This window comes from Apteryx mantelli, chromosome 7 (genome assembly GCF_036417845.1).
Source record: "Apteryx mantelli isolate bAptMan1 chromosome 7, bAptMan1.hap1, whole genome shotgun sequence".
Classification (NCBI taxonomy): domain Eukaryota; kingdom Metazoa; phylum Chordata; class Aves; order Apterygiformes; family Apterygidae; genus Apteryx; species Apteryx mantelli.
Window position 1 is genome coordinate 36,950,330 of NC_089984.1, and position 25,745 is coordinate 36,976,074.

At 39.6% G+C, this 25,745-nt stretch overlaps 1 protein-coding gene across 1 annotated transcript in view; it reads right to left on the reverse strand.

Moving 5' to 3' along the window:
• Window positions 1–10,015: 10,015 nt before the first annotated feature.
• HSPA12A (heat shock protein family A (Hsp70) member 12A) overlaps window positions 10,016–25,745 on the reverse strand; it is a 56,430-nt gene continuing 40,700 nt past the window's right edge. Inside the window, exons 7-12 of the mRNA XM_067299562.1 lie at window positions 19,331–19,502; window positions 16,277–16,363; window positions 15,602–15,706; window positions 14,268–14,526; window positions 12,282–12,385; window positions 10,016–10,739 (exon numbers count right to left, since the gene is read on the reverse strand). Of these exons, the coding sequence (XP_067155663.1) occupies window positions 10,105–10,739; window positions 12,282–12,385; window positions 14,268–14,526; window positions 15,602–15,706; window positions 16,277–16,363; window positions 19,331–19,502 (1,362 nt within the window). The 3' untranslated portion in view covers window positions 10,016–10,104. The remainder of the gene's footprint in view (window positions 10,740–12,281; window positions 12,386–14,267; window positions 14,527–15,601; window positions 15,707–16,276; window positions 16,364–19,330; window positions 19,503–25,745) is intronic.

Below are 25,745 nucleotides of genomic sequence, written 5' to 3' on the forward strand. Positions count from 1 at the left end.
TCTCTGGGAATTTAAAGGTTTCATTTGAATGATTTGTTTGTTTCCTAAGAAATCAGGACTTAGATGCATGTAACTCTACAAGAAAAATCTCAAATAAAGAGTCACTTTTTAAACCTGCCCTATACATTAACAAAACTGCTAGTGTTATCATAGCTGTTTTAGAGCTTCTGTATTTAGCTTTTCCAAGACATGAGAAGTATGTTTCCTGCATTCTCTGTGCACCTTAATCCAGCACTGTAGTAAAATCTGTGCCATATTTCTGAGCATGTGACTAATGAAATCAATGAAGTTATTTGCATGTTTAAACTAGGCATAGCCATAAGCAGGTCCATATATTAAGTCAAGGATAAGAAGACAGAACTATCATGAATTCATACATTACAAATCATCAGAGCATTGACTTCTTCACTTCCCCACATCTTCACTTCCCCACAGGTTACTCAGCATTCCTGACATTTGTTGGGATGCATTTTCAGGATGGCAAAAGATGACATTTTTGTTGCAAGGAATTGCTCTTTGCACACAGTAAGATTTGTGGGACTGCACAAGCTTTAATGTAAATGCCTGTCTATGTTTGAACATCCACTTTCAGATCTCTAATTTGAAGAAACAGCAAGCACAAAATTCTGCCAGATTCTTCCTCTCCAATACCTTGTGTCACCCTACAGGCAGTCCCTCTGAGAGAATGCCTCTACTTACCAGAGCAGAGGAAAGGAAGAATGAGAATAAATAAAACATAGAATTTACTCCTAAAAAAGTAAATACAAATTTTTAGACTTCAATACCTAAATGAGATATGCAAATAAGAGACACGATTATACAGTCTGCAGTTCTCACCAGTTTATCTGAGCTGCAGCTGTTCACCATCTCTTGAAAATCAGGCAGCTCTTGAACTCAGTAAGGGGACTCCAAATTCATTCTACTGGAGAGGGATGTTTGGATGATGTTTAAGCTGCTTAGGAAACTGAGAGGAGAGATCCTCTTTGGGGATGTTGTACACTGCTCTCGAAAGATTTTTTATAAGTTGTTTTATTCAGTGATTATTAGCACCAGCATGAAAACACTGTCTGCAAATCTCAGTGAGAAGCACTGCTCCATTTGGAACCCTATTTAAGCAAGGATTTCTGTAATATCAGTAGAACTGATGTAGGATTCATACAAATTACTTCCTATCAAGATGGGGCTGTAACTTTAAATATAAACACACTCACATGAGAAAATCTCAAGATTTAGAAAAGAAACATCAGTGAAAGGGCCAAATTCTGTCAGTGAATGCACATACGTGCAACTGCCCTGGAAATCAGAGCAATGAGCTAGAACACTGAAAGCAAAATTTTGTTCTTAATGTGTCCCTGAAGACTGTAATTATATTTCCCATTGTACTAGTAACATTAATTGAATGTTTAGCTGAAATCAAGTTCATTACAAGTTAAATACAGTACCTAGCCTATTAGGATGGTGTTTATAATTATAGTCATAAAGTACTCGTAAAACATCTTCATTGCAGCAAATAGTTGGAAGTTGGGGTGTAGTGGCTGCTATGCATCTCAGCTCATTCTTCGCATCTTTGCGTCTTTGAGTAGCATTGCAGAATAAGGTCATGTACACCACTGAATCGCCTCCATAACTAGTGCCAATGCTACAGAATTTCAGAGGGACATGGCCTGCAACAATTAGCATAAAATATAACATCGCTTAAACTGTAATAGAAGCTTTTCAATGCAGCAGGACATTAAAAAACATTTCTAGATCTACAAATGCACAAAAAGCTTGCACATACACCTGGTCACATTAAGTTTCTTGGCCTGATACCTCAGTTTCAGCAATAAACCAGCCTTTGACAAGGCCCAAGAGAGTACAGTCCTTTCTATCAATTTTCATGTCACTTCATATCTGTGGGGAAGAATTAACTTTAATAGATATTTTTAATAATAGAACTGAATTTACTTTGAGTTTATTAAAAGTGCAATTTTTAAGTTTCATCTTCAGCTGGTTAGAAACTGTGATTACATTAAAACAAAGAACTGCACTATCAAAAAATTATTTCAGATGGGAAACCAACTCTCAGAGGACTGTCACCATGTAATAATCTATTTTCATTACAAGTGCACCACTAAATATCATGTTACAGCTCAACCTGAAGAGTAGGACTCTGTTATATGCTAAAGAAATACAGTTAAAACTGCATTATGCCAGACCAAAAACTGCAGCTGCTGCTCAGCTGTAGCCTGCATCTTCCATCTGAATGAACATGGAGCAAAAAATAGTTTGACTATACACTGAAATACAAATCTACAATTCTGGCTCAGCATCTCTGCATGGCAAAAACTCATATTGGAGTACTATAAAACGTACTGATGTGCTTTGGTCCTTCATGTAAAATGGAGAAGTCTCCATGGGACAGGAGCTGTTGTAGAAGCTGCAATTATGGCCCATTCACCAGCTGAGGTTCTCCTCAGCAAAGGAATTCATTGCTGACTAGTTCTGTTATACTTATGGGAGAGAAGACGTCCAAACATATTGCTTACCTGTGTATCCAGGTATCGGAGGATTTCTGGCATCTAAGTATTTTCGGACAGATATCATAACTGAAAGAAAATGGACAATTATATCTAAATTCATGTCCCCTTATATTAAGGAAAAAAACACATTACCCCTTCAATTAGCAGGCCAAATTCAGTTTCTTTCCAGTTAAACTCACAGCAGCTCCTCCAGAACAAACTGAATTCTAAAAACTTATGCTAGTGTGACCAAGCACAGAATTTGTCCAGTCAATAAATCTGATGCTATTTTACTCCTGCAATTGATTTTTTAAAAGATATGTAGTTAAATAATGGATTCTCATTTTTCATCTGATTGTTTCCTATTAAAAAAACTGGAGAGAAACATCAAGTTCAGTAAGGAATATATAGTGCATAAATAGTGTTACAAAGGAATATATAAGTGCGCATTCCAGGCATGCTAGCAGAGTGAGCAGGGGTCACTTTTACTGGTCAAAATCACCCTCTAGTTGTAGCTATTTGTTTTAAACACCTTAATTGAGTAACGTTTACGATTTAGATTGTATCTCTATAAATAATGGTCTCTATTCCTGAAGTATTTCCATCATTCCTGCCAGGAAAACACTCATGCAACCAACAATGTTTACATGAAAATTTTAATGATACTCACTGCACCTGGATCAGTTTTCTTAATGAAATTATAGTTGACTGGTAAACTTCTACTATGAACACATTCCTGATTATAAACTGTCTGGAAGCAGAACAATAATCTGCTCCAATGTGGCACAAAAATCATTTCACCTGCTAATGTTACATCTGTAAGGAAACATATTAAATCACAAGAACAACAGAACAGTAATCCAAAGAACCCAAAAAACATTTCAGAGCGTTATCTGCTTCCACAGATTGAAAAGAGATAAACAGCTAAATATGATCTTGAAGGGCAATGATGTTGCAAAACTACAAGCACACCACCACCCACGAGATTACTATATTATAGATAAACCCGGACCTGACATATGATACCAGAAGCCTAGTAGGCCTTCAGGATAGCAAGTGAAATAAAGGACCTTAAAGAAGATACAGAGTGGAAAGGGATTACTATGTAGAGAAAGATGTTACGTCACAATGTAAATTACCTTTAAGGCATCAGTATAAAGAAGAACAGAGCACTGAACTCCTAAACACAGTTAAAACAGTACAACAGGTTTCCCATAAGAAGCTCAAAGTGTCAGCTCAGAATCTGCAATAAATGCTTAACTCTAAAAGCAGGAGGATAGGCGCTACAAAGAACCCAGTTTCTATCACATTACCCGTGTTGAATAATACTTCATGTCACAGCTTAGGATGGAAAATAAAGCCAAAAGAAAGGGTACGATCAACACTATCAGCAGAGTAATTTCTTTAATTTCCTTCCTCATCCACAAATGCAATAAACAGTAGTGCGAGAGGCTGAGGCCAGGCTGCGGAGTTGTCGCAGGTGTAATGGTGCCTGCACCCCACACAAAAACCTCTCACCAAGCTGGGACCTACCCACAAGCTCACTTCCTCGGGTGTGACAGAGCGCGATATGCGGCCCTCACGACATCTATGGCAAGGCCTTGTGCATAACTGCTGTCGCGACTACAAGCCCTGCCGCGCCCCTCCCGAGGAGCCCCGCCAGGCTGCTCCGCTCTGCGGCGCCCTCTGGGGGAGGCCACCGCGCGGCCGCCGCCTGCGAGGGCCCGCCGGCCCGCCCCGTGCCCCGGTGACGGCCGCCGTCTGCGAGCGCCCGCCGCCCCCGTCCCCGCCCGCCCTCAGCAGCTCCTACTCGGCAGAGCGTCCGCGCTGCTCGGCTCGCCTCGGCCCGTGGCGCCTCGCGCCGCGGGGCCCCTCGCCATCTGGCGGCCGTTGGGAGCTCCGGCGGCGCCGCCGCTCCGCAGGGGCCGCTGGCGCGCTCGGGGCGCGGCCAGCCGGCGCCCTGCCGGAGACAGCAGCGGCCTCGCACCGTTTCTTCCTTGGAGGGGGCCTTCCCCGGAAGGCACCGGCTTCCTTGCCTCTCCGGGGCCCTGCGCGCAAATACCTGGGAGTATTTTTCGGGGAAATGTGTCGGTGCTGGTGGCAACCTGAAGGCTTGGGAGAGAAACTCATGCACTGGCATTCTTTAAAGCCATCTGCATATTGTTTTAAATATATTTCCCCTCCTCCCACAGGCAGCGCTTCAAGCAAGTACTTTAAATCCCTTCTTTGATAAATTTTGAAGGTGAACAATTTTAATTCTGGAAATTTTGCATTTACCCTGGATGTGAACACCATTTAGATGTTCACCCTCTACTCAACGTGTATCTTCCTTCAGACCTGCCACCATGGACTGTGACTATGGAATATCCACAGTCACATGCTGTTTTTTGTTTTACATCTTATATGCTGTTATGGTTTTCTAGTTATCATCAATAGGCTCTAAGAGTAATACTTAGATGACAGTGAAAACCAGCAGCACTGTTGTATTTCTCGACATCATGAGAGTTCTGTAGAAAATGTCTTAAAGGAGTGGCAAGAAGAGTATGTCTTCAGTGTTGAGCACATGCCATTTCCCAGCTCTCTCATTCTGATTCATGATGTCTTATAGAAAATACCTAATCTGTTTTTTGGTATTGTCTGAAGCCTTCCTGTCTTAACACCCAACAAATGGCCTATTCAAAGCTACACAAACTTTGTGGAATTTGAGTAGGATCCCCAACAGTGGATTTCAACCGTAGGCACATATGGACTCCCTCTAAGAAATACACGCGTGAACTAAAAAAGAAGCAGCCTACTGTTTGAAGATCTGCATATGCTACACAGAGGCCTGCAACCTCTAGGCAAAGACTCTAGGTATCCACAGATCAAAACAGGTTTAAAAAGTCTGATATGCAGCACATACAGTTGGCATCCCTTTTGCTCAGTTATGCATATGAAGGTGCATCCAAATGCAAGTATAACCACCTAGCCTTTCTCACTTTCTCACTTTTTATAGAGATTTTCATAAAAATAGTAACACCCAGAAATAAAATTTAGTTTTATCATATTTTATTTGACATGGTTGAAGACACAAGAACACTCAGATACAATCCAGACAAGTTGTGAACAGCTCCAAACATCAGTGAAATCTGAACTTATCTTGCACAGAGGTGAACAAGACCACAATGGTTGGTTTTATAATATAGTTTAAGACTATTTTAAGCAGGTGAGTACTGTGACATTATGCCCAACAACTTTTATACTATTCAGCCGCTTAAGCCACTTCATATTATAAATATGCAGCTTATCTTGGCGATTAAGCCTCTGCAATATATAATTAGCTTTCTCATAATAATGCATTAAAACTCCTGTATATATATACAGTGGTATAAATATACCAATGTTACCTGTTCTACCCATCACTGCACATTTATCAGATTCTAGTACAATTAGTTATTCTATCACAATTAGCTGCTAACTTTCAGCCTGGAGCTATGTAACTTTGACCCACACTTGCAAATTGCTGCTTAAGAAAAACTTCTGTCAAGGCTGCCTGTTTTGCCTAAGGATAGCAGGCCTTTTCAACACTAAGTTGCACAATGCCATCTGAAATCCCTACGGAAAAATGCTCTGCAGGGAATATCCTGCTAAAGTTACAGAATTACTATTCTAAATATGACTCATTTCCTAATAAATTTCATACTAATTTTATAGCCTAAACAACCTTCACTATCAAAATGGGCATCCATATGCCACTTACCATGTAAAGTTGTTCAACAGGGCTATAGACTACAGACCATAGCATAATATTCTACTTCCTTATTCTAATTCACTAGAAAGACAAGCTAATTTTCCATTCTTGGGTTTAAAAAGGGCAATGAGGTCAGGTGGGAGTTTGCTCAGTAGTTCCCTGTTCTGCAAAGATAAGCTTGATAATGAGGAAGTGCAAAAATATCCAAAATCTTCACATTTTACAGTTACAGCAGAATCATTTAATTAACAAAACCCTGCTTGGATCCACATAGAATCTTATAAAAGGTGAATACAAAAGTGCAGAAAAACACTACTGTTCAAAAACTACACTTCTGAAGAGCTGCAGAAACTACTGTTACTATTCACTGCAAACAGGCTGAAAAGAGCACAAAAATCATGAGCCACATGATCTGTAGTGGGCCTCCTCTTTGTGGGGGGGTTGCAGCCACGTAACAAAGATTTTACTAGACCAAATTCTGCACTAACTTAAGGCCACAAAAGTACTGGAAACAAGTCTGTGCAGAATCAGACCCATTCAGTGAAACGCAGAATGCAAAGATACTGAAGCCTGCTCTTCTGTATGAACTTTGTGTTTGGGCACTGGTAGACTAGTAGTCTCTACTGCATCTGACCTGCAGCTACTATATATTGGTGTTGCCTGGCTTTGGCAAGTATTTTTTTTAACCAGAGAAGATCCATAAAAAAACAAAACAAAACAAAACCTGTTGAAGAAGCTGTATATCCAGATCATACATTCTAAATTTTAACACGATTTTACAGGAGGATTCATCCATTATTATGATGAACTGTTAGAAATGGAAGGGTGATGATCTGAAACAAAGAAATGAAAATCCCACCAACATACTAGTGCATCCATGTAATATGCTTAACTGGTATAACTTGCATTGCAGGAAGAATGTTGTATTCTCTGACACACCAACATTTCTTTCCTATTATTATAAGATCAGCCTTTTACATTTCATATCTTACCATCTTTAAAAGCCTATAATTATGGAAGCTGATTGAAAAACTATGTTATTTAAAATTAACAGCTGAATGAAATCAACAGAGGCAAAGAGCATTTTTATACAAGAAAATAGCACTGTAGAAAGAAAGAGTCTGTACAATATTTAAATATTGTATATACATAAAATTATATTGTTCATAACTCATCTTAAAGTTTCTCTTGTTTGTAAACCATGGAAAGCAACACACAAAAAATTCTATTTAGCTTTTAAAGCATTTAGCAGGCAGCAGGAAACTGAATGCTAGCAAGCACACTTTGTAATTACAGAAAGTATCCAGCCAGATACTGTGACTAGCATTCTCCATAGTCTTTTTTTTTTTTTTTTTTAATTAACTGAATGCAAAACAGATTTCTTTTCACATTCTACTCGGGAATTCTGCAGGAGACACAAAATTCAAGAGCAAAATGCAGCCAGCCCGTTCTGCACTCTTTACTGTGGCAAAACTCTAGGTTACATAGAAATCTGAAGTGCAGGATTGGAACGTAAACTAGTGAAATAATTGTTAAAATTTTCATTTCCCAAAAGTGTCAGTAATGGCTTTAACTCATGCTCAACTTATTAGAAAGGAAGGTTTAGTTTAACAATTAACATTGCAAAGTTTCAAAAATGTAATGAATTTCAGCAGGTAATCAGCTCTGTAAAAGCTTTGGAAGTGTCAGTATTTTGGGGTGATTCTACTGATTAATATTAGTCTGCAAATTTGAATGGGGATTTGCATTTGCATTAAAAGTTGTCGGTTCATGGAAGATACAGATCCAGGGTTTCACAAGTTACCCACTCGTAGGATTTTACAAAATAAAAATTGTGCCAGTTGCAGAAGAAATTCTCCAGGTGAACATGCATAAGAAAATATTTCTAGAAAGTTGTTATTTGGTAAGCAAGATGTTACTGTGACCATCATTGTACTTCCCCTGTAGTATAGTTGTGTGCTCCCAGCCACAAAAGGAATGCTTTATCTCCTTAATGCTATTTGTAGTTTCATTCTCTTGGCCTCTGTCTTCCACTTTAATGCATGTTAAACTCAATACAGAAATGTATTTTTCATTATTAAAATGTTTGCTACTCAAAATAGATTATGATACTTTTGATTTGGACATTTTTTCCCTTTTAAGTTGTTTAAAACTTCCTGGACAGCCATCAGCTAACTGTATTTCCAAAAATTAACATAGAGATTAATGAAGAAAGAGTATAACCACTGGGAGGAGTGGTTGATAGACCAGACGGGTGTGCTGCCATTCAGAGGGAGGCTGGAGAAGTGAGCAGAGTGGAACCTCATTAAGTTCAACAAAGGGAAGTGCAAAGTCCTGCATCTCAGGAGGAATAACCCCATGCACCAGTGCAGGCCAGGGGCTGACTGACTGGAAAGCATCTTGGCAGAGAAGGTCCTGGGGGGGTAGGGTCTTGGTAGCAAGTTGAACAGGAGCTAGCAACGTGCCTGTCCTTGCAGCAAAGAAGGCCAACAGCATCCTGGGCTGCATTAGGAACAGCGCTGCCAGCAGGTTGAAGGAGGTGATCCTTCCCCTCTCCTCAGCACTGCTGAGGCCACATCTGGAGTGCTGGGTCCAGTTCTGGGCTACCCAGTAAAAGAGAGACATGGACCTAGTGGAGCAAGTCCAACAAAGGGCCACAAAGTTCATTAAGGGACTGGAGCATGTGAGACAGGAGGAGAAGCTGAGAGAGCTGGGACTGTTTACCCTGGAGAAGAGAAGGCTTGGGGGGATCTTACCAGTGTGTATAAATGCCTCCTAAGAGGGCAAAAAGAAAATGGAGACAGACTCTTCTCAGTGGTATCCAGTGAACAGACAAGAGGCAATGGGCACAAACTGAAATACAAGAAATTACATTTAAACAAAAAAACCCACTTTTTTTGGTGAGAGTGGTCAAACACTGGAACAGGTTGCCTAGAAAGGCTGTGGAGTCTCCAACTTTGGAGATATTCAAAACTCAACTGGACAATGTCCAGAACAACCAGCTCTAGTTGACCTTGCTTTGAGCAGGTAGGTTGAACTAGTTGATCTATGGAGATCCATTCCAGCCTCAACTATTATGCGATTCTGTGATTTCCAATGTAGACTAATAAAAGTAAATTTAAAACAGCCTTAAAAGGAAAATAGCTTTGTTCTTAATAATTTTCCAAAGTGTAAATGAGAGCAATGCTAGCTGTTCAGTTCCAAAGCTAGCTCTAAGAGCTTTTAACAATAAAGGCTTTATTTTCAGACTGGAGCAGTTAATATTAGGCTCCCAATATATATATATATTTTTTAAATCTTTTTTTAAGGATTCCAAGGATTTTATTTTCAGTGGAATCTCAGAAATTAAGAAACTCAGTTTCTATTTTGTTAAGTACGTGGCTTTCAGCATTTAAAATTTTGAAAGTACAGGGCAAAATCAAGAGAACAAAAGACTGTAAGCTAGTAATTTTTTCAGAGGATGGTGCTGTTCAAACAGATAATTCCTACAACCACCCTGTGAATTGGTGAGTGTTTCTTGGGAGGAAGAAGAGGAAGAAGGGCACAATAAAGACATAATGATTTTATATTTTTTAACTAATCTTTAACACCCAACAACAATCAGTATTACTTAAAAAAGGTGGGGCTTTAAGCATGCTTGAGCAACTCAGTGACTTTTACTACCTCTGGAACTTTTGCTCCCCAAACTTTTAAAGGGTCTTTTAAGATCCAGCCTTTGGTCATCCAAGGTCACAAACATGACATATCCCTACCTACTGGCTGTTCTCATCTAGCCTGCTGAAATTCAAGTTGATTACATGATATATGAAAGTCAAAAAATGAAATAGTGGAAGAACAGTCTCACAAACAGGCCATGGTGGGGTAAATGGACTGCTAGTAATTTAAGAAATCAATACCAACTTTGACACTTTTAGAGGTGGCAACATCAATGGCTATGGCTTTGATTTCAGTGTCCCCAAACTGCATGAGTGTTTTGATCTCCCGCCGGTTTGGCACTGAAGCATCAGTTCCCGTGAGATCCAGGCGAAGGGTGCCACACTTTTTCACTCCAGACTCAGTGATGAAACTGACATTCTCTTGTTCCGAGCTGTAGATATTGATCACTATTACTAATTGAGAAGGTTTCGCAGGTGTGTAACTGCGCGTCACAGTTTCTCCAAGGGCTACAGATTGGTCAGCTGAGATAAATTTGTCAAAAACATCAGTGCACCAGCGTGTGCCATCTTTGATTAGCAGCTTCTCTGGTGGATGCTTCCCTTCCACAAACCGATTCAGCACCCCGACACCATAGGTGAGAGGGGAACGTCGCACTTTGATGACAGCGGGGTCTAGACCAAAGAGGACAGCTCCTTTGAGTATAGTGAGCCCCACATCCTGAGGAATGATGACTCGACATCTGGAACCAAAAGCACTCTGGACAGCTTGTTGAAGTAAGGGGGATTCAGCAAAGCCACCCACCAGAAACAGAAACTTGACACTGGTCACTTCCGGTTTATCAAACACATCACCTAAACAGAAACAAAGGCCAGTAAGGTAGGGAAAACTTTCCTAAGGCAAAGTGATGCAGGTGAAAATCCTAATATCCTAATATACACAAGATCTGAAACTGCCACATGTTTTGAGGGACTCTATGCCACTCCACCACACTTAGCATGCACTAGTTCCACTTCTGCTTCACTTCCTCTTCTACAGAAGAGGCTACGGTCTTGTCCATACAGTCTTTCACTGGAGCAATGCCTGTGAATGGGAACTTACTAGAAAGCATAGGACATTTCCAAAGGAGAAGTGGCATTTAGGCTTCCTAAACAGAATTTTTATTTAATTTGAACTAGTAAAGGGAGATACACAGATTTTTTGCAAAGAAATCCTGCCAGTCAGAATACGTGTGGTGGGGGAATAGACGTCATCTTGTCACTGCAAGTAGCAATAAGATATTCCCAAACTTAACCGATTCAAAGGCCCTCTACTACATTCCACAGAATTCATCCAATTTTAAATTCACTTCCTATTTTGGACCCTACCATCTTAACCACAATGTGTACCATCTGCAAAATAATACCTCCTTGCGTTTTTACAATTTTCCCTCTTAGCTTAAGCCCACGTCCTTTAGTTCCAAAAAAAGCAAATATTTTAATCACTCAGCATCAACTAAGGCACACCCTTAGTTCATTTAAATAACTGAGGCAGCATGAATGAGATGTCTGTCCAAACTATTGTAATCCTAGATCTCTCCTTTCCTGCTCACATATAAGCTGTTCTGTATTATTTGTCTTAAGTTGTGTCCTCTCAAATTTACCTAATAATTCCTCATACACAAAGACCAAAATTGGATACTCTATTCCAAATACAATTCAATTAGTGCTTTGTAATGCATAGGCAATAATACCATGCTCAGCATACATATTATACTCTACTTGATACAAACCAAGTCTTCCATGAGGCAGAGTTTGAGTAATTAATTTCACAATAAACCTATGTCACTTCCTACTACTGGATTAATATATCCAGTGCTGCTTAAGCCATGCCTGGGAATACTTTTACCAAGATGCATCACTTATTATTTGTGTTTTAGAGATGTCAGTGATTTGGGCAGTCATGAAAAAAATTGTGACTTTATAAGTCCATCCACTGCTGAGAAATGAACTAGAGGTCTTAATAACAGGAATAATCAGAAACATAATTATGTCTCTGGCATTAATTAGTTCTTTCCAGAAACAGGAAAAAGAAAAGTAGGATCTGGGCTAACCAGTACACTTCAGCCTTCTGGATGCCTGTAGCCCTAGAAGTACAGAATAATTTAAGCTTAGACAGCAACAGGACTGAATCACACTCAAGAACTTGTACTAGAATGAGGTAGTAAGATATATTAAGGCGATGCCCCCTACTTGAAATTACTTTCCTGAACACTTTGTATAGAGCTACAAGTTTCAGAATTAGATTCCTTGCCTAGCTGGGTTGTTTGACTACAATTCCAGCTGCCGGTCTGAAACAGGCAAATGAAGCTTCAGTCTCAGCTCAGCTAGCAAGTGGGATTACACACAGATACATACTAAGGTGCTGAACAATCTGGTCGATTGTAGGTTTGAAAAGAGCATTCATTGCATCGGGGCTCATCCTCAGCATTCCCTGGGAGGACCACTTCACAAAGTCCACACTGGAAAATAATAGTGAAGAAGGACATTAAAACAGTAAATCTAGCCTTAAGAAACAGCCAAGCACTTGCAAGACATAAATGAATGAGTTTACACAATCTGCATGTTGTTTGCTTGGAGCAAAGGGCCTGGCCTCACCCCAGCCCCAAGACAACTTGAGCAACGTAAAATTTCAAGGGAGAATTGTTCTTTTTGCTTGTTCAGTTGTTGTTTTCTTTGCCTGCTTGCCTCCTGTAGCATTACCAATGCTCCTGAAACAGATGTCGGTCCATCCTGTGCCTGCTTATCTGAAACAGCACTGATTCATCCCCAGAAGGGCAACATTTATATTATAGCAGCAGCAGGCCAAAGCCACTGGAAACACACAAGGAAAATAAGCAGGTATAGGAAATCTCAGGAGGCAGAAGGGAGCATAGCATTTTAATGAGAGGCATAACGTTTGTTGAATGAATACAGGCATATGTTATTCCATCATTTATCCACGTCCAAAAACCAGTTATAGCCTGATAATCTCGTTTTCATTCATGTACATATGTCACCTTTACACTCTTTCTATCCCCTGCTATCCTACTAATTCCTTTTTATTTTGGGGGGAATGTTTAGCACTCCCTCTCAAATGCACCATTAAGACTACTAACAAGAAGTCTTGTGATGGGCAATATTTCCAGAAATCTTGAAAATTATTTCAGAGCTTCAGTCTCATTTAGGAAGTGACTCTGAGGCTGGATTTCAAGTCATTTAGACTTTAAGTACATTTATTAACAGTTAGGAAGAGATGCAGAAGTTTCAGCCTGCATGCTATATTTAACGTTCAGTAGAAAAAATGCAGGAAGAGGCCAACGTGCAGGTATTAAATAGCATGTCTTCTGCTGTCAGGTTCTAAGCATTCTGCTCCAGATTCATGGGCTCTCTGCTTTATTCTCCTTGATGCCATTAGCCTTCATGTCCCCCGCAGCACAACTTCAAAAGATGCAAAATGTCCACTTCTACCTTCTCCTCACTTTCTTTTCTGTAGTAACCCATGATCTTGTCTTTTAGGGTGCTTTCTTGAAAGTGACAATCCTGGACTAAAAATTCTGTAGGGGGGATTACCTCCTCACCTTCTGAGCAAATGATCTACCTGGTAAAATATTAAGGGGAAAAAAAAAGTCCTGCCATCACTGCAAAAGAAGAACACCTTGCCTAGCTCTGTGCAGTGGCATGTTTTTACCTGTGATCTTGCATTGCTCATAAATATATCCATACCATGGATATATTTATGTATCTCATGATCCTGGATTTGTTTCAAGGCCCAGGCCTCTACAAATTAACATTCTCAGTAATTAACTTTTATGCATCTAAGTTCTCTATTTGTTATCTCTGACCCTCTTACTCTATTAATCTCTTTTCCCATTTACAAAATGGGTCTTAGGTTTAAATGAGTACTTAGCAAATCAAAATTAAAAGTATCATCTGGGGTTGATTCTGAAATAAAATCATTAATAAATATGTATAAGTGACTCAAAATACATGGTCAAATTCAGGAAAGTGACTCAATGGGTCACTGGGCAACCCAGTAGGTGACCCTGCTTGAGCAGGGTTGGACTAGATGATCTCCAGAGGTCCCTTCCAACCTCAACCATCCTGTGATTCTGTGAATGGTGGCCTTATGAAAGTCATAGAAAGCAATACCGGGAGAGTGTAAGTCTTGTACAGAAAAGCTTTTGCAAGAGATTGATCAGAACTTTTTATTCTGGAAACCACACTTCAGGCAATCCCATTTTCTCATTAATATATTACATTTTTACATTATTTTCTTTTAGTCCACATGTAATTAGGATATTTTAATTGTCTTCGCAGTCAGTTGTTAATTATGCATCTATTTAGGTTCAAACATCTACTCACTTGCTTTTCCTCAAGGCATGTTCTACACTGTGACCTCGAAACTTCTTGTAATAGTCAATGAAGGAGAAAGGCAGAGTAATGTTCAGTGGATTGGTCCTGTCTGGAGCTGCTGCCCTTTTACGGGACTCAAATGCTATCATCAGATCTACCCAGGCAGCAGGACGCTTGATTTTAAATTGTTCAATAAAATCTTCTCCAAATATTTTACACAGGAGCTTTTCAAATTCATAGTCCACACCTAAAGAACCATATGGCCCACCTGTATTACAAACAAAATACAGCTTTAATATTCTTCTTACTAGATTTCAAGTTCATATACACATCAGATTGGCACTACTGAGAGCGTCATAGCATAGAAAGGTATACAGAAAGAGGTAGCTTTTCTAAAGATATCAGTTGATCTAATACAAAACATAATTTACCTTTGCCTCACTTTTACCCTTACACCATCATCACCGCTGCAACACTACCATCATAAGACAGAGAAACATTTTTATTAGAAGCAGAGGAAACTGCCTCCTTATCCACATACGAGAAGGTGTAGGTTGGACTTGTGTTCAGGAACAGATAAACTTGATGTACAATGCCCTGCTTGTTCTTACTAGCTTCTTTTCCATGGCAGTTCTGCAGCCACTAAGACCGAGAATGCTCAGTGATGTACCATACACAAGAGGACTAACTCAGTAATACAGAGGTACAGCAACAAATAAGAGGCTGCCATGTGGTTAACAGCCTGGCATAGGACAAAGTCCAAGTGGATCTGGAGTTCAGGAAAGGATTATCATTCAAGGAATTGCATTTTGCATCTTTGTTGTGGACCAATCATTGTGTATTTTTCCAAGAGAATGGTGGACCCTCCTTGTTCCACTGCCTGTGAAATTACTGGAATATACGACCTTCCCCTTAAATCTGGGGAAAATTCTGTTGTGCCAACAGTCACTTTACAAGGATCCTGTTGTGACACTCAGCTATTTTTATCTATATGGTATATCTTGAAATACCTGGACAGAGCAGCAATATACAGGTGACCTGTGAAAGGGGAGGGAGATGATGACTCTGTTAGCAGAAGTCTGACCAGCGCCATGGCAGGGAGTGAGTAACAAGGGAGGTTACAGTTTCTTACCCTCTCAAAGTCAGGTTTACCATCCCAAAGCGTCAGAAGAATAAAGTGATTTACCCTTGTCTACTGACCAGCAGTTAGGTTATCATAATTGTGAATGCTGATCTTACTTCAGGAAGAACTGTTAATTAAATGTAGTGAATAATAAACATTACCTTCAATCACAAATCAAAATATTACACAAAAAAATGCAAGCCCTGAAAGCGTCATTTACCTGTTGCCTTGTACAGTTCCTTAAGATGCCCTTCGGGGAGCCTGATCTGATGAACAGTCATATCCACTGTGCCTCCTCCACTGTCAACGACGATGTAACGATCACCTGGTTTGCAACAGCAACAGGCAAGTGATATTTACGTTAGCATTAACACAGCAGTATATTGCTATGAAAACTTCTCATAGGCATTATCACCATCAGAGATGATGGCTTGCATAAAGTCATGGATGTCTGCACTGAAAATTTGATCATTATTAGCAATTATAATGTAGTGATTGATAATAAATATGAAATTTGGATGTCAAAAGCTATCGGTTTAGCACAGATGAGTGCTAAAGTGGATTAATGGAACTGCTCATGCTACTGGTACATACTGGTGGGTTTCCAAATTACTATTATGGCATACTTACAAGGCCTGTTCTGAGGAAATGTGTTCTGGTCTGTATTTTAAAACCTGGATTCCTTTCTATCATCTGCTTAAAAAGCTGTATTTCGCTAGAGCATGCAGAATTGCAGCTCAGCCCTGTTAACTAAGAGCAGCACATGTACTTGTATTTTTTTCTGTTTATAATCAGTTTGAGAACCCTAAAGTGCACAGCAGATTTGTGGGAAATGCAATGTTCACCCGCAGTATAAAACCCAAAAGAGAAAAATTCATTCAAGAAAGGACACTACCTTCTTCCAGTTCAGACCAGATCTCTCCTATGACATTTTCCACCAAAAAGGTGCGACTCTGTCGATTACGACGGACATGTTCTTTAGCTAGTCATTGAGAGAAAGAAAATTACTGCGAATAAGAAATCATGAACAAGTTGATAGCATACAATGCAGGAAGCAAATGCAAGCCAGATGAGATATCTCTATGTATCACTTGTTAATAGAACAGATGAACAAAACCTACTGCATTAGCATTGGGAATATAACATTACTCCTAGAAAGAAGGAAAAAAATGGTTTTTTAGACATTCTGTTTTTCCTTGATAGTAATTGGATTAAAAACAACGGGATAATATGAAACCCACAAACAAGTCCTTCCTTAAAACACTTATTTTTTATATTCTGGTTTTAAAAATGCAACCTGAACCAAGGTGTCCTAGTTGCCAGGTGTGCTAAGGGGTATTTTTGCCACAAGGTGGCAGCCCTAGCCCACAAGAGACTGACAGTGTCCTAAATGTTCCCAGGAAGGGCAGAGAAAATCCAAGATTTTCTACTACTGATTTTGGGTGCTCAGCCAAAGATACCTTTGGAGCCCTTCAGTCATGACCTTTCAGTCTGTCTCAAAACAAGCATCCAAAAACACCAGTTCACAGATTCATAACTTCTTAAGGTCCAAAGAGATCATCAAGTCTGAGTCTCTGGTAACTCAGGCAAGAGAGAGTCACCTGGACATGGTTAGAGACATTAACATCTATTTCAACCTTTACTTATGGAAATCCTGGTTTTATCTATAGTCTGCACAGCAGAACCTAATACTGCAGTTCTTTCTTAAGCAAATCAATTATATCTTTCCTTGACTAATAACTAAGATTTGGCCTATTATAAATATGCAGAGGACACTGGCACAGAATAATTTAGCTACATACAAATTAAAAATTAAGCATAATCTAATAACACTATTAGAAATTAATTTACAAAAATTCATTTCTACTTAGACATTTAAAAGATGCCAAACATTCTGTGAAGACAAAGTAGAGCAGCCTTAGCTATTATGCTTCTTAATCAACCTGGATGACCAAAAAATCATTTCTTGTGTAACTTTCATTCACCTTCAAAGGCAGTTAAATAAAATACTACAGAAAAGAAATGCATCCTGTAATCCATGAAAATATCATTCTTTCTGAAAATAAAAGCATGCAAATCGCTGAATGTATTTTTCTTCTTGTTTCTATAATGCCTGTCATTAGAAGAAGAGCAGAGGCTCCACTTTCACCTATACCCCTTCCATAAAGTCCCTATGACGCACACAAGCCATGCAAGCCTCACTGTACTGACTAAGCAGCACACACCAAGAGCTTACATGACAAAGTATTCCATGACAGAACAAGCAGTAGGTCCAAGAACGGGCCTGACAGAGCCCACAGAAGTCAGCGGGAGTCCTTTCATTCACTTCTGTGGGCCATAACGTGAACATGAGATCCAGTCTTTAACCATGACTGAAGTAAAATTGTCCTGGCCATTATGAACAGTAAAATTTTGGTTTTGACTTCACAGCAATAATATGGTCCTTGGAGTGCTTCTCTCTGTTTATGTTTAAAGGGTTTTCCTTCTTAATCCATTCTCAGCTTTTCTTGGGTCCTTGCCATGCCTACATGAAATTTTAAATCCAACCCCAAATTAATTCACTCGAAACTTTGTTTTCCTTAATTTTGATTAATTCTGATTTAATTAATTTTTCTCATCAACAATAGCTTTCACCTTACAAAGCCAAGAAAGAGAACAATAACCCTCTGTCCAAGAAAAGACTCTGTAGCAGAATATCCAAATCTGTCAAACAGATCCCACTCAGCTTCAAAACCCCCTTAACCAGATAAACTTTTTCCACTGATAATTTATTTTCCCAGAGGCAAATCCCCATAGAGCCTGAAAGTGGGTACACAGAAAATCACATGGAAGAGGAATGGTTCAGAACATGAACACAGGGGAAAGAATGTGAGGGGAATGCAGAGGAATTGTGTTCTGTGCCTTGCGTGGGCCTCTGTAACACTGAACACATCTGACAACTGCTAGCTAGGAGGTATATGAATATGATAAAATGATGTGATGACTCAGTCTGACTAAAAAAAACCCATCCAGTAAGTACAGGAATGGCTTTACTAGCTTAATCTTCCATTTGCTTATGCTGTTTTGAGCTACTTAATGTGATGAAATACAAATTATTCTGAAAAATTCTCTCTGGGATAGATTGGCACACCACCACTGATGTTAGTGCAACTGTTATAATTCACGCTAACAGAAAATATGACCCATTATGCTACAATCACACCATACTGCTTCTCCCCCCCATCCCTCTTTTTTTTCCCTCCAATCTCAGGTAAGCTCAAAAATCTTTTGTGATGAAGAATCTTTTGCCAAGTGACTTAAACTGTGGTCCAATCTCTGTCCCTCACTGTAAGTCAGTCTTCAAACATTGATATCAATCAAGTGCCAATAAATTAGAAGTGCCATATTTAGTTTCTTTGCAATGTGTAGATAAATTCATTGCTGAATTCCTTTAGTGTTTCTTAGTGTTTCTAGTAATTAATGCTGACTATTTCATAGGGATGACATCGGAAAGCACAATCTGCCAAAACTCTGGAAGAACACCTCAGTCTCATTGCAGACCCAGTTGTATAACATTGCTTCAATAATGCAACAAATTGAACACATAATTGTTTCCAACTTAAGATAAAAATTGACCCAATCATGAAGTATTAATTTTAATTAAGGCAAAAAAAAATACTGATCTATAAATACTATGCTTCTCTTTAATCTCTAAAACAGTCCCACAACATCCCAGTAAAGGCAATGAAGATATCTGCATGCTAAAATTTAAGTGTGTGCAAACATGTTTGCTGGATCAATATGTAAACTAGTCTAATTACAGTAAACAATGAAACAATACATTAAAAGCAAATTAATGCTAGCCTGAAACATTTCAAGAGAGTGAAGACAAGAAATGGTAAGCAAAGAGCCCTAATGAACAAAGCAAGTTTAGGCATAAGAATCTAAAGTGAGTTAATAGAAGAAGTACCCTGTGTAAATCCAGTTCCAGTTGTGTCACTTGGGCTATAACCATTGACAGGTGCCCTACTACTCAGGTCTATCATCTGGTGAAGGCGAAGTTTTCGGCAGTAGATAGAGGCAGCCTCAGGTTCCAGGGCAATGATCAACTGCTCAGGATTTTCAGGAGTTGCCATTCCTGCCTGTGAGAGAGAATTAATCAGAGAAGTGGGGTGGGAAGCACTGTAACCTATCAGATCCTTTCCAGCAAGTGAACAAGCATTTTCCCAGCTCTGTGTCATTTAGGTCAGCCCTCCAAGTTCAATGCACAAAGAAGCTGCTGCCATTCTCTAAATGTCTTGATCCCCAGATCAATCATCCTGCCTACTATATAGTCACAATTTCACAAGCTGTAAGAGGGAAATACACACGCGCTTACCATGCTGAGTGTCTACCTGATCAGCTGTGTGTGTGACAGGTGGAAAAGGAAAAGTCATTTTGAAACCCATGATGAATGGCCTAAAACTCCAATTAATCCACGAATCTACCTGTTAAGAGAGGGCCCCAGTCTCCTTTAAGAAATGAAGAAATACCTTTGGCTTCTTTTCTACACAGTAATATTTTAAGTATGTCTTGTTTTATATCCTAGCAATATAGAGGGTAAGTGGATGATGCAATGGGAATTGCATTAGCCCAGCTAACTTTGCTCACAAATACATTGCGGGCTCATTATCTGGGGGGAATTAATTTCCTCAGTTAGTTACCTTTGCTGAAAGTGACCATCTCCCCACCCCACAGCTTACCAGGAACCTACAATACACTTTGTTAGAAGTACATTTTTTGACTTAAACTCAACATTTGCTATTCCCCAATCCACTGCTTTTAGGCACATCCCCTTTTATAACAACTTCAAAAAGCTCAGTATTCAAGTACTCAAAGTACAATGAGGCAGGTTCTGTAAAACATAATGAGAACAAGCCTAAAAATAAACCCAAACTGTAAAACTAACAGTTGTCATTCTTTCTACTTGCTTTCTAGATAGTGAGTTTTCAGACACAATGTTTTTGAACAAGCCACAAGTTCTCACACAACCACATCACTCCCAGAGTTGAGCTTAGAGAAAAATATTGAAGATCAGTTGACAAAGTTGTGTTTTCATGTCTTTTCTCCTGTATTTCTCCATACCAAACTTTCCAAGTTTGGAAAATGCAGATTGACAGTTGCCAGAGTAACCCTACAAGATATATAAAGACTACCAGTCAAACACAAGTCCAAGCCAGACTTTCCTGCCATCATACCATTTACATGCAAGCATATGTGCAGGCACAGGTTTAGGCAAGCTGGGGCTGTACTGGGGATGAAGATGAAGTTCTTGCATCATGCCCTAGTACAAGCCTGAACTGTCCTCCAACCAGTCTAGACATACTAAGCACAAGCAAGGCTGGGCACATGCCAGCTCACTCCACCATCAGGTATCTCCAGCTGAGCTCTTCTAAGCACAAAGCTTTAATTTGTGGAATTGGAAGAGGCAACATTCAAGATATAAATCAGCTCTTTCTTGGTCATACCTGACAGTTGTTTATCTAACTGGCTAAAGACCTCCAATAATGTACAGCCACCTCTCACAATCTCAGTTCTTTACTGCCCTTGCCTTTTGAAAGTTTTATTGAAAGTCTAATCTGAATCTTTATTTCTGCAATGTAATGCCAATACTTCTTGTCCTATCCAATGTTGACATGGAAAATAGTTCCCTGCTTCCCTGCTGCAGTTTTTACATATATTTTAAATCCATTATCATGACCTGTAAGAGCTCTGAATCTGAGCAGCAAGTGTTTTAATAGCCATCAACGTGGATGACCTTAGCATGCTTAGTTTGCTTGATGAACTGGGCATACATTAGTAACACAAACAGTTCTTGGTTTCATGTCCAGCCTATGCACTAAAATAGGCGTTGCTGGTTGTTAGAATACAAAATAAATTGTTGCTAAAGCATATTAAAACCCAAAGGCTACATCATAAAGTATTCCCAGAGGTGACAAGAACTAAGCTGCACACACAGGAAATGCATTGGTATTTCCTAACCTGGGGAAAAAAAAAGGACGGTATTAATTGCAAAGCCATCTGGTTGTTTTTGTTTTTTTGGTGTTTTTTTTTTTTTTGGGGGGGGGGGTATTTTGCTACAGATTTCCAAGGCTGATTCTGCTAAAAGAAAACAGTAAACTATTAATGATAACAGTTGCTTCCTCCCCTCCTCCAGCAGTAGTCTGTATTATGAATATTTCACATTGCAGCCTGCACTTCAGTAGAAGGCAGTTATTCTTCATCAGTTGGACTCAAATCCATGTTCTCAGATCCTCCCAGTATAGTAGATGCTATTCTTGCTACTTTTTTTGTCTAGATATAGCATATTCAAAATATCTCCTGAGGAACACATTCAAGAGAAAAGAAATGACAGTTTTTAACAATTCAAAGAACAGTTGATCCTAATGGAATTTCATGAAGAAAGCCCTTTTTTGTTAAAAAGCTTTCCTTACAGAGTTTGAAGGGACAGTTACAATGAAGAATGTGTTATTTCATATCAAAAAAAGACCATACCAAAAATCTTGTACAGAAGAAGGTACCAGGCATCCTGTATATAAGGGACAATATTGACTCTTTACATACTACATTGGATATGCAGCATTTCTATACAGAGTATTATAAATAGCACATTACTGTATATATATCTACAAACCGCACACACAGTGACACATCTGTGGGGAGAAGGGGAAAGAGAAAGAAATGTGAACACACACATACTGCTAGGGAGGAACAGAGCAATGAGATTACTTTAATACAAGCTCTGAAAAGATGAAGACAAAAGGCAATACCATTATCATTACAGCTGAGAAGAAAAGGACAGGAGATGTTGAAAAATATTGAGTGTGCAGAGAAAGAGGAGTGACAATAGCACGTGGTCAACACAGACAAACGGTGAAGCATTCAATAAAAGTCTTGAGCCATAAAAGTTTGGGAATTTGCTATATTTTACATTCATTCCTTTCCATCTGCCTCACACCCCGCCCTCACGCACTGCTGCCCAAGTGCTACTGTAACTAAGAGTGGAGATTTAGTAGTTAGCAGGCTTGAATGAGGTAGACCTAAAGTTAAATCCCGCAGACGTTGTTTATGTAGAACACGCTGGCAGCGGGACAGATGCATTACACTGCTTCTGCCTAGGGCGGCTTATAGCAGACTGTATTAGAGACCTATGTCTTGACTCTAGATTGATAAGGAGACCTCCCTTCCAGTCACTCAGTACCAGCATAAACCCAGTCGCTTATGAAACATGAAGAAAACAGACAGCAGTTTTTCCAAGAATGTTAATGTATAAAACCCAGCCATAGAAATGCAAAAATCTTGTTAGTATGAGAAAGTTCTTAAAAATGAATTTATTTCCAGAAGATTCTTGCACTTATATACCTGGAAGAACCAGAGAACAAGACAAAAAGGACTGCTTTAAAAGCCTACCACAAACAGTGCTCACTCTGCTCATCTGTCTGAGCACTAGGATCTCATACTTTGATAAAGGGACTCCCAGACTTCCATCTACTCTAGTAAAAACTGATCTTTGAGCTGGTTCCAGTGCATTACCATTCATTCACAAAGATGCACCATCAACAGCATACCTGAGAATGCTTCAAGGCCTCAAGTTATGGGGCATGCATAATTTGACACCCAGATACAGGCGAATTCTTAACTTGCCACACCAGCTCTGCTGCTGTGGCCATTGAGATGTATCACCATAAAAGAGAGTGAGCTATATAGCTGACCATAAATACACTCTTGATACTCTAGGCTGCCAAGTGTTAGACTAATTCAGAACTAGCAAATATTGTCTGGACTGTAGCTCAGTGTAGCTACATTCTGAGCATTTCCAGAGAACTAATTAATATTCACTTATTCAACGTGCAGAAGCATTATTACTACAGATTAAAAAATGATACTTTTTAAACCCACACTCACATGCCACGTTGTGATGCATGATGAAAAGAACAATTCACATTTAAGATTTTTAAATACTGTAACACATACAACCTGAAAAACAGCAGTATAGTACAATATTCTGCGTAGTTTGAGTCTTTTTAAAAGGCACACCCAAAGCTATGAGCTAGCCCTGCATGAAAGGCTCCCATCTCTGAAAGCCACCATAATTAGAAGCTTCCACATCCAGTGTGTCACACTGGTGTATCTCACAATGCAGCCAGGCAGAGTACCACCTCTGCTAGGCCTTCTTTGATACACAGTGGTGGACTCAAAATGAATGGCCTATTAGGAAACACACCATCATTCACAAGGTACAAAATGCAGTTCCTATTACTATCTTTTTAAACTATTGTAAGCAACAGTTAGGTTTCCTTTTTTCTGTTTTAATAAAGATACATTAGGCATCTTTTTACAGGCAAACAACAAAATGCAGGAGCACTATGACCCATAACGCAAAAGAACATGCCTTACATGAAGTGTACCGGTTTCTCTGAGCTATAAAACTAATCAGAACAATTGACACTAAGGTCTTCATTAGTGCAAAAAAGCATGTACAGAAAATAGTATTCCATCTGTTGAAATCACAATTCTGATTTATTATTAGAATTGGACGTTAAATGGAGTCAGTCGCATGCTTTTCATATTAATCCTTACCTCCTTGAGCTTTACCTGCCCTGGAAATGTGTGCTTTGTCTCTCTCTTTGTCTCTCTCCCTCTTTCACTCTCTCCCTCTCTCTCTTTCTCTCATATGCACACACTTCTCCTTCACTCAAAAAACCTAAAGCCAAACTTGCTTCCTGAGTACTGAAACTTTTGAAGCCTCATGATTGACTGATGTGAGGGCTGAGAGCTCACACTGCAGTTTTTTGTGTTGTCAGGGAACTTACAGCAATGCCTTCCTGTACGCAGCTGCCGATTTTCAATGATCTCTGAAGCTTCTACCCTTCTATCAAATTTGGCTGATAACATATAGGCAGGAAGGCATACACATACAACATATTTGCATAGGCCTAGCTTGCTGTGGAAACCAGACCATTAAAAATGGCCAACTATGCAGAACAAAACTACAGCAAGAGCACAATAGCAATGGTAAAAATGCTGTACTGTCTTGTGCAGAATTTTCAAGGACTTTTCTCCATCCGAAAGGGAAGTATTTAATTAGTTTGCATGCACAAAAATTATACTTTTATGTTCCTGAGGCTGTGTGGAGGAAGAATGGGCTGTCAAACCCTTCTTAAGCTGTGCAAGTAGCTGTGCTAGTAGCCCAGTACTGGTACTATCCTGCCAAGTCATGTGGGAAAGCAGCAGCTCATGGGACTAAAAAAGCTGCATGCAGGCAAACCAGAAGACTCCTAGTGGAGAGATCTACTCTTGCGGATCAGATGTTGGACTGGAATTGTCCAGAGAGAAGTTTAATATCTAACTCAGTCACAGACTATGTGAAACTGAACAAAATCACTTAGTCTACACTGGGACAGTCTGCCCTCTGTTCCCTACACATGCAATGGCCATGTAAAATGCTAAAGAGAAAGGGGCTAGCATCCATATTTACCCACTTTCAGGTAAGTGCTTCAATAACTAGGGAAGATGCCAGTTCTCACTCTGGTCCTGTGAAGCTATAATTATTCCAGACAAAACGGTGTAGAGTCAGGAGGAAAAATATTCACCATAGAGCCGTCAGGGGCCTGTTTGGTAGGACACTCTCCTTAAAGTCATCTGGAACCTTCTTGAGAGAACTCATTTCTATCACCTGCTGGTCAAGTGCTTCAACTACTGTCCTATGTCACATGGCACCACAGATACCAGCATTTTTCAAGAAGTACAATCATGACTACCATGTCTTGTGAGGAATTTGCTGCTGCACGTGCATGGTTGGTGTGCAGCTGGACTCCTCGAGGGCATGGAAACAGGTCTAAGCAGAACTTCAGATGCTTAGTAAATCTTATGGGTAAACGGTAAAATATTTGTGTATTTAAGATATTTATTATAATTAGTAACAATAGGAAAACTAGGATTGCAAGTTAAGCACTGCACAGCCTGCATGGAGAAAGTATTGCGTAACTGAATCAAGGCAACACAAAACAGCAGCTGGAAATTACGTGCCCTGGGAAATTTACACTGCTTAAACTAATCAGGTCATGGTGTTAACAGATTCACGATAACACCATCCACTTAGTGCCTTGGTAAGTGAGCTCTTCTCTAATCCTCCTCCTTTTTCACTAGCTAACACTTTCTCCAGTTCCATGGCATCAAACTGGGTTGTCACAAATAAACGGCTGAGATCTAATTACAGGGACAGAGCATGCCAGGAAAGAAGATGAGCAACACGGGGAAAGATTCACAGCATTATCACAGAGGCTCATAAGGGGAAGTTGGGTTGGCAGGGAGTGGGGCTAACGGATATCACAGAGCTGCATGAA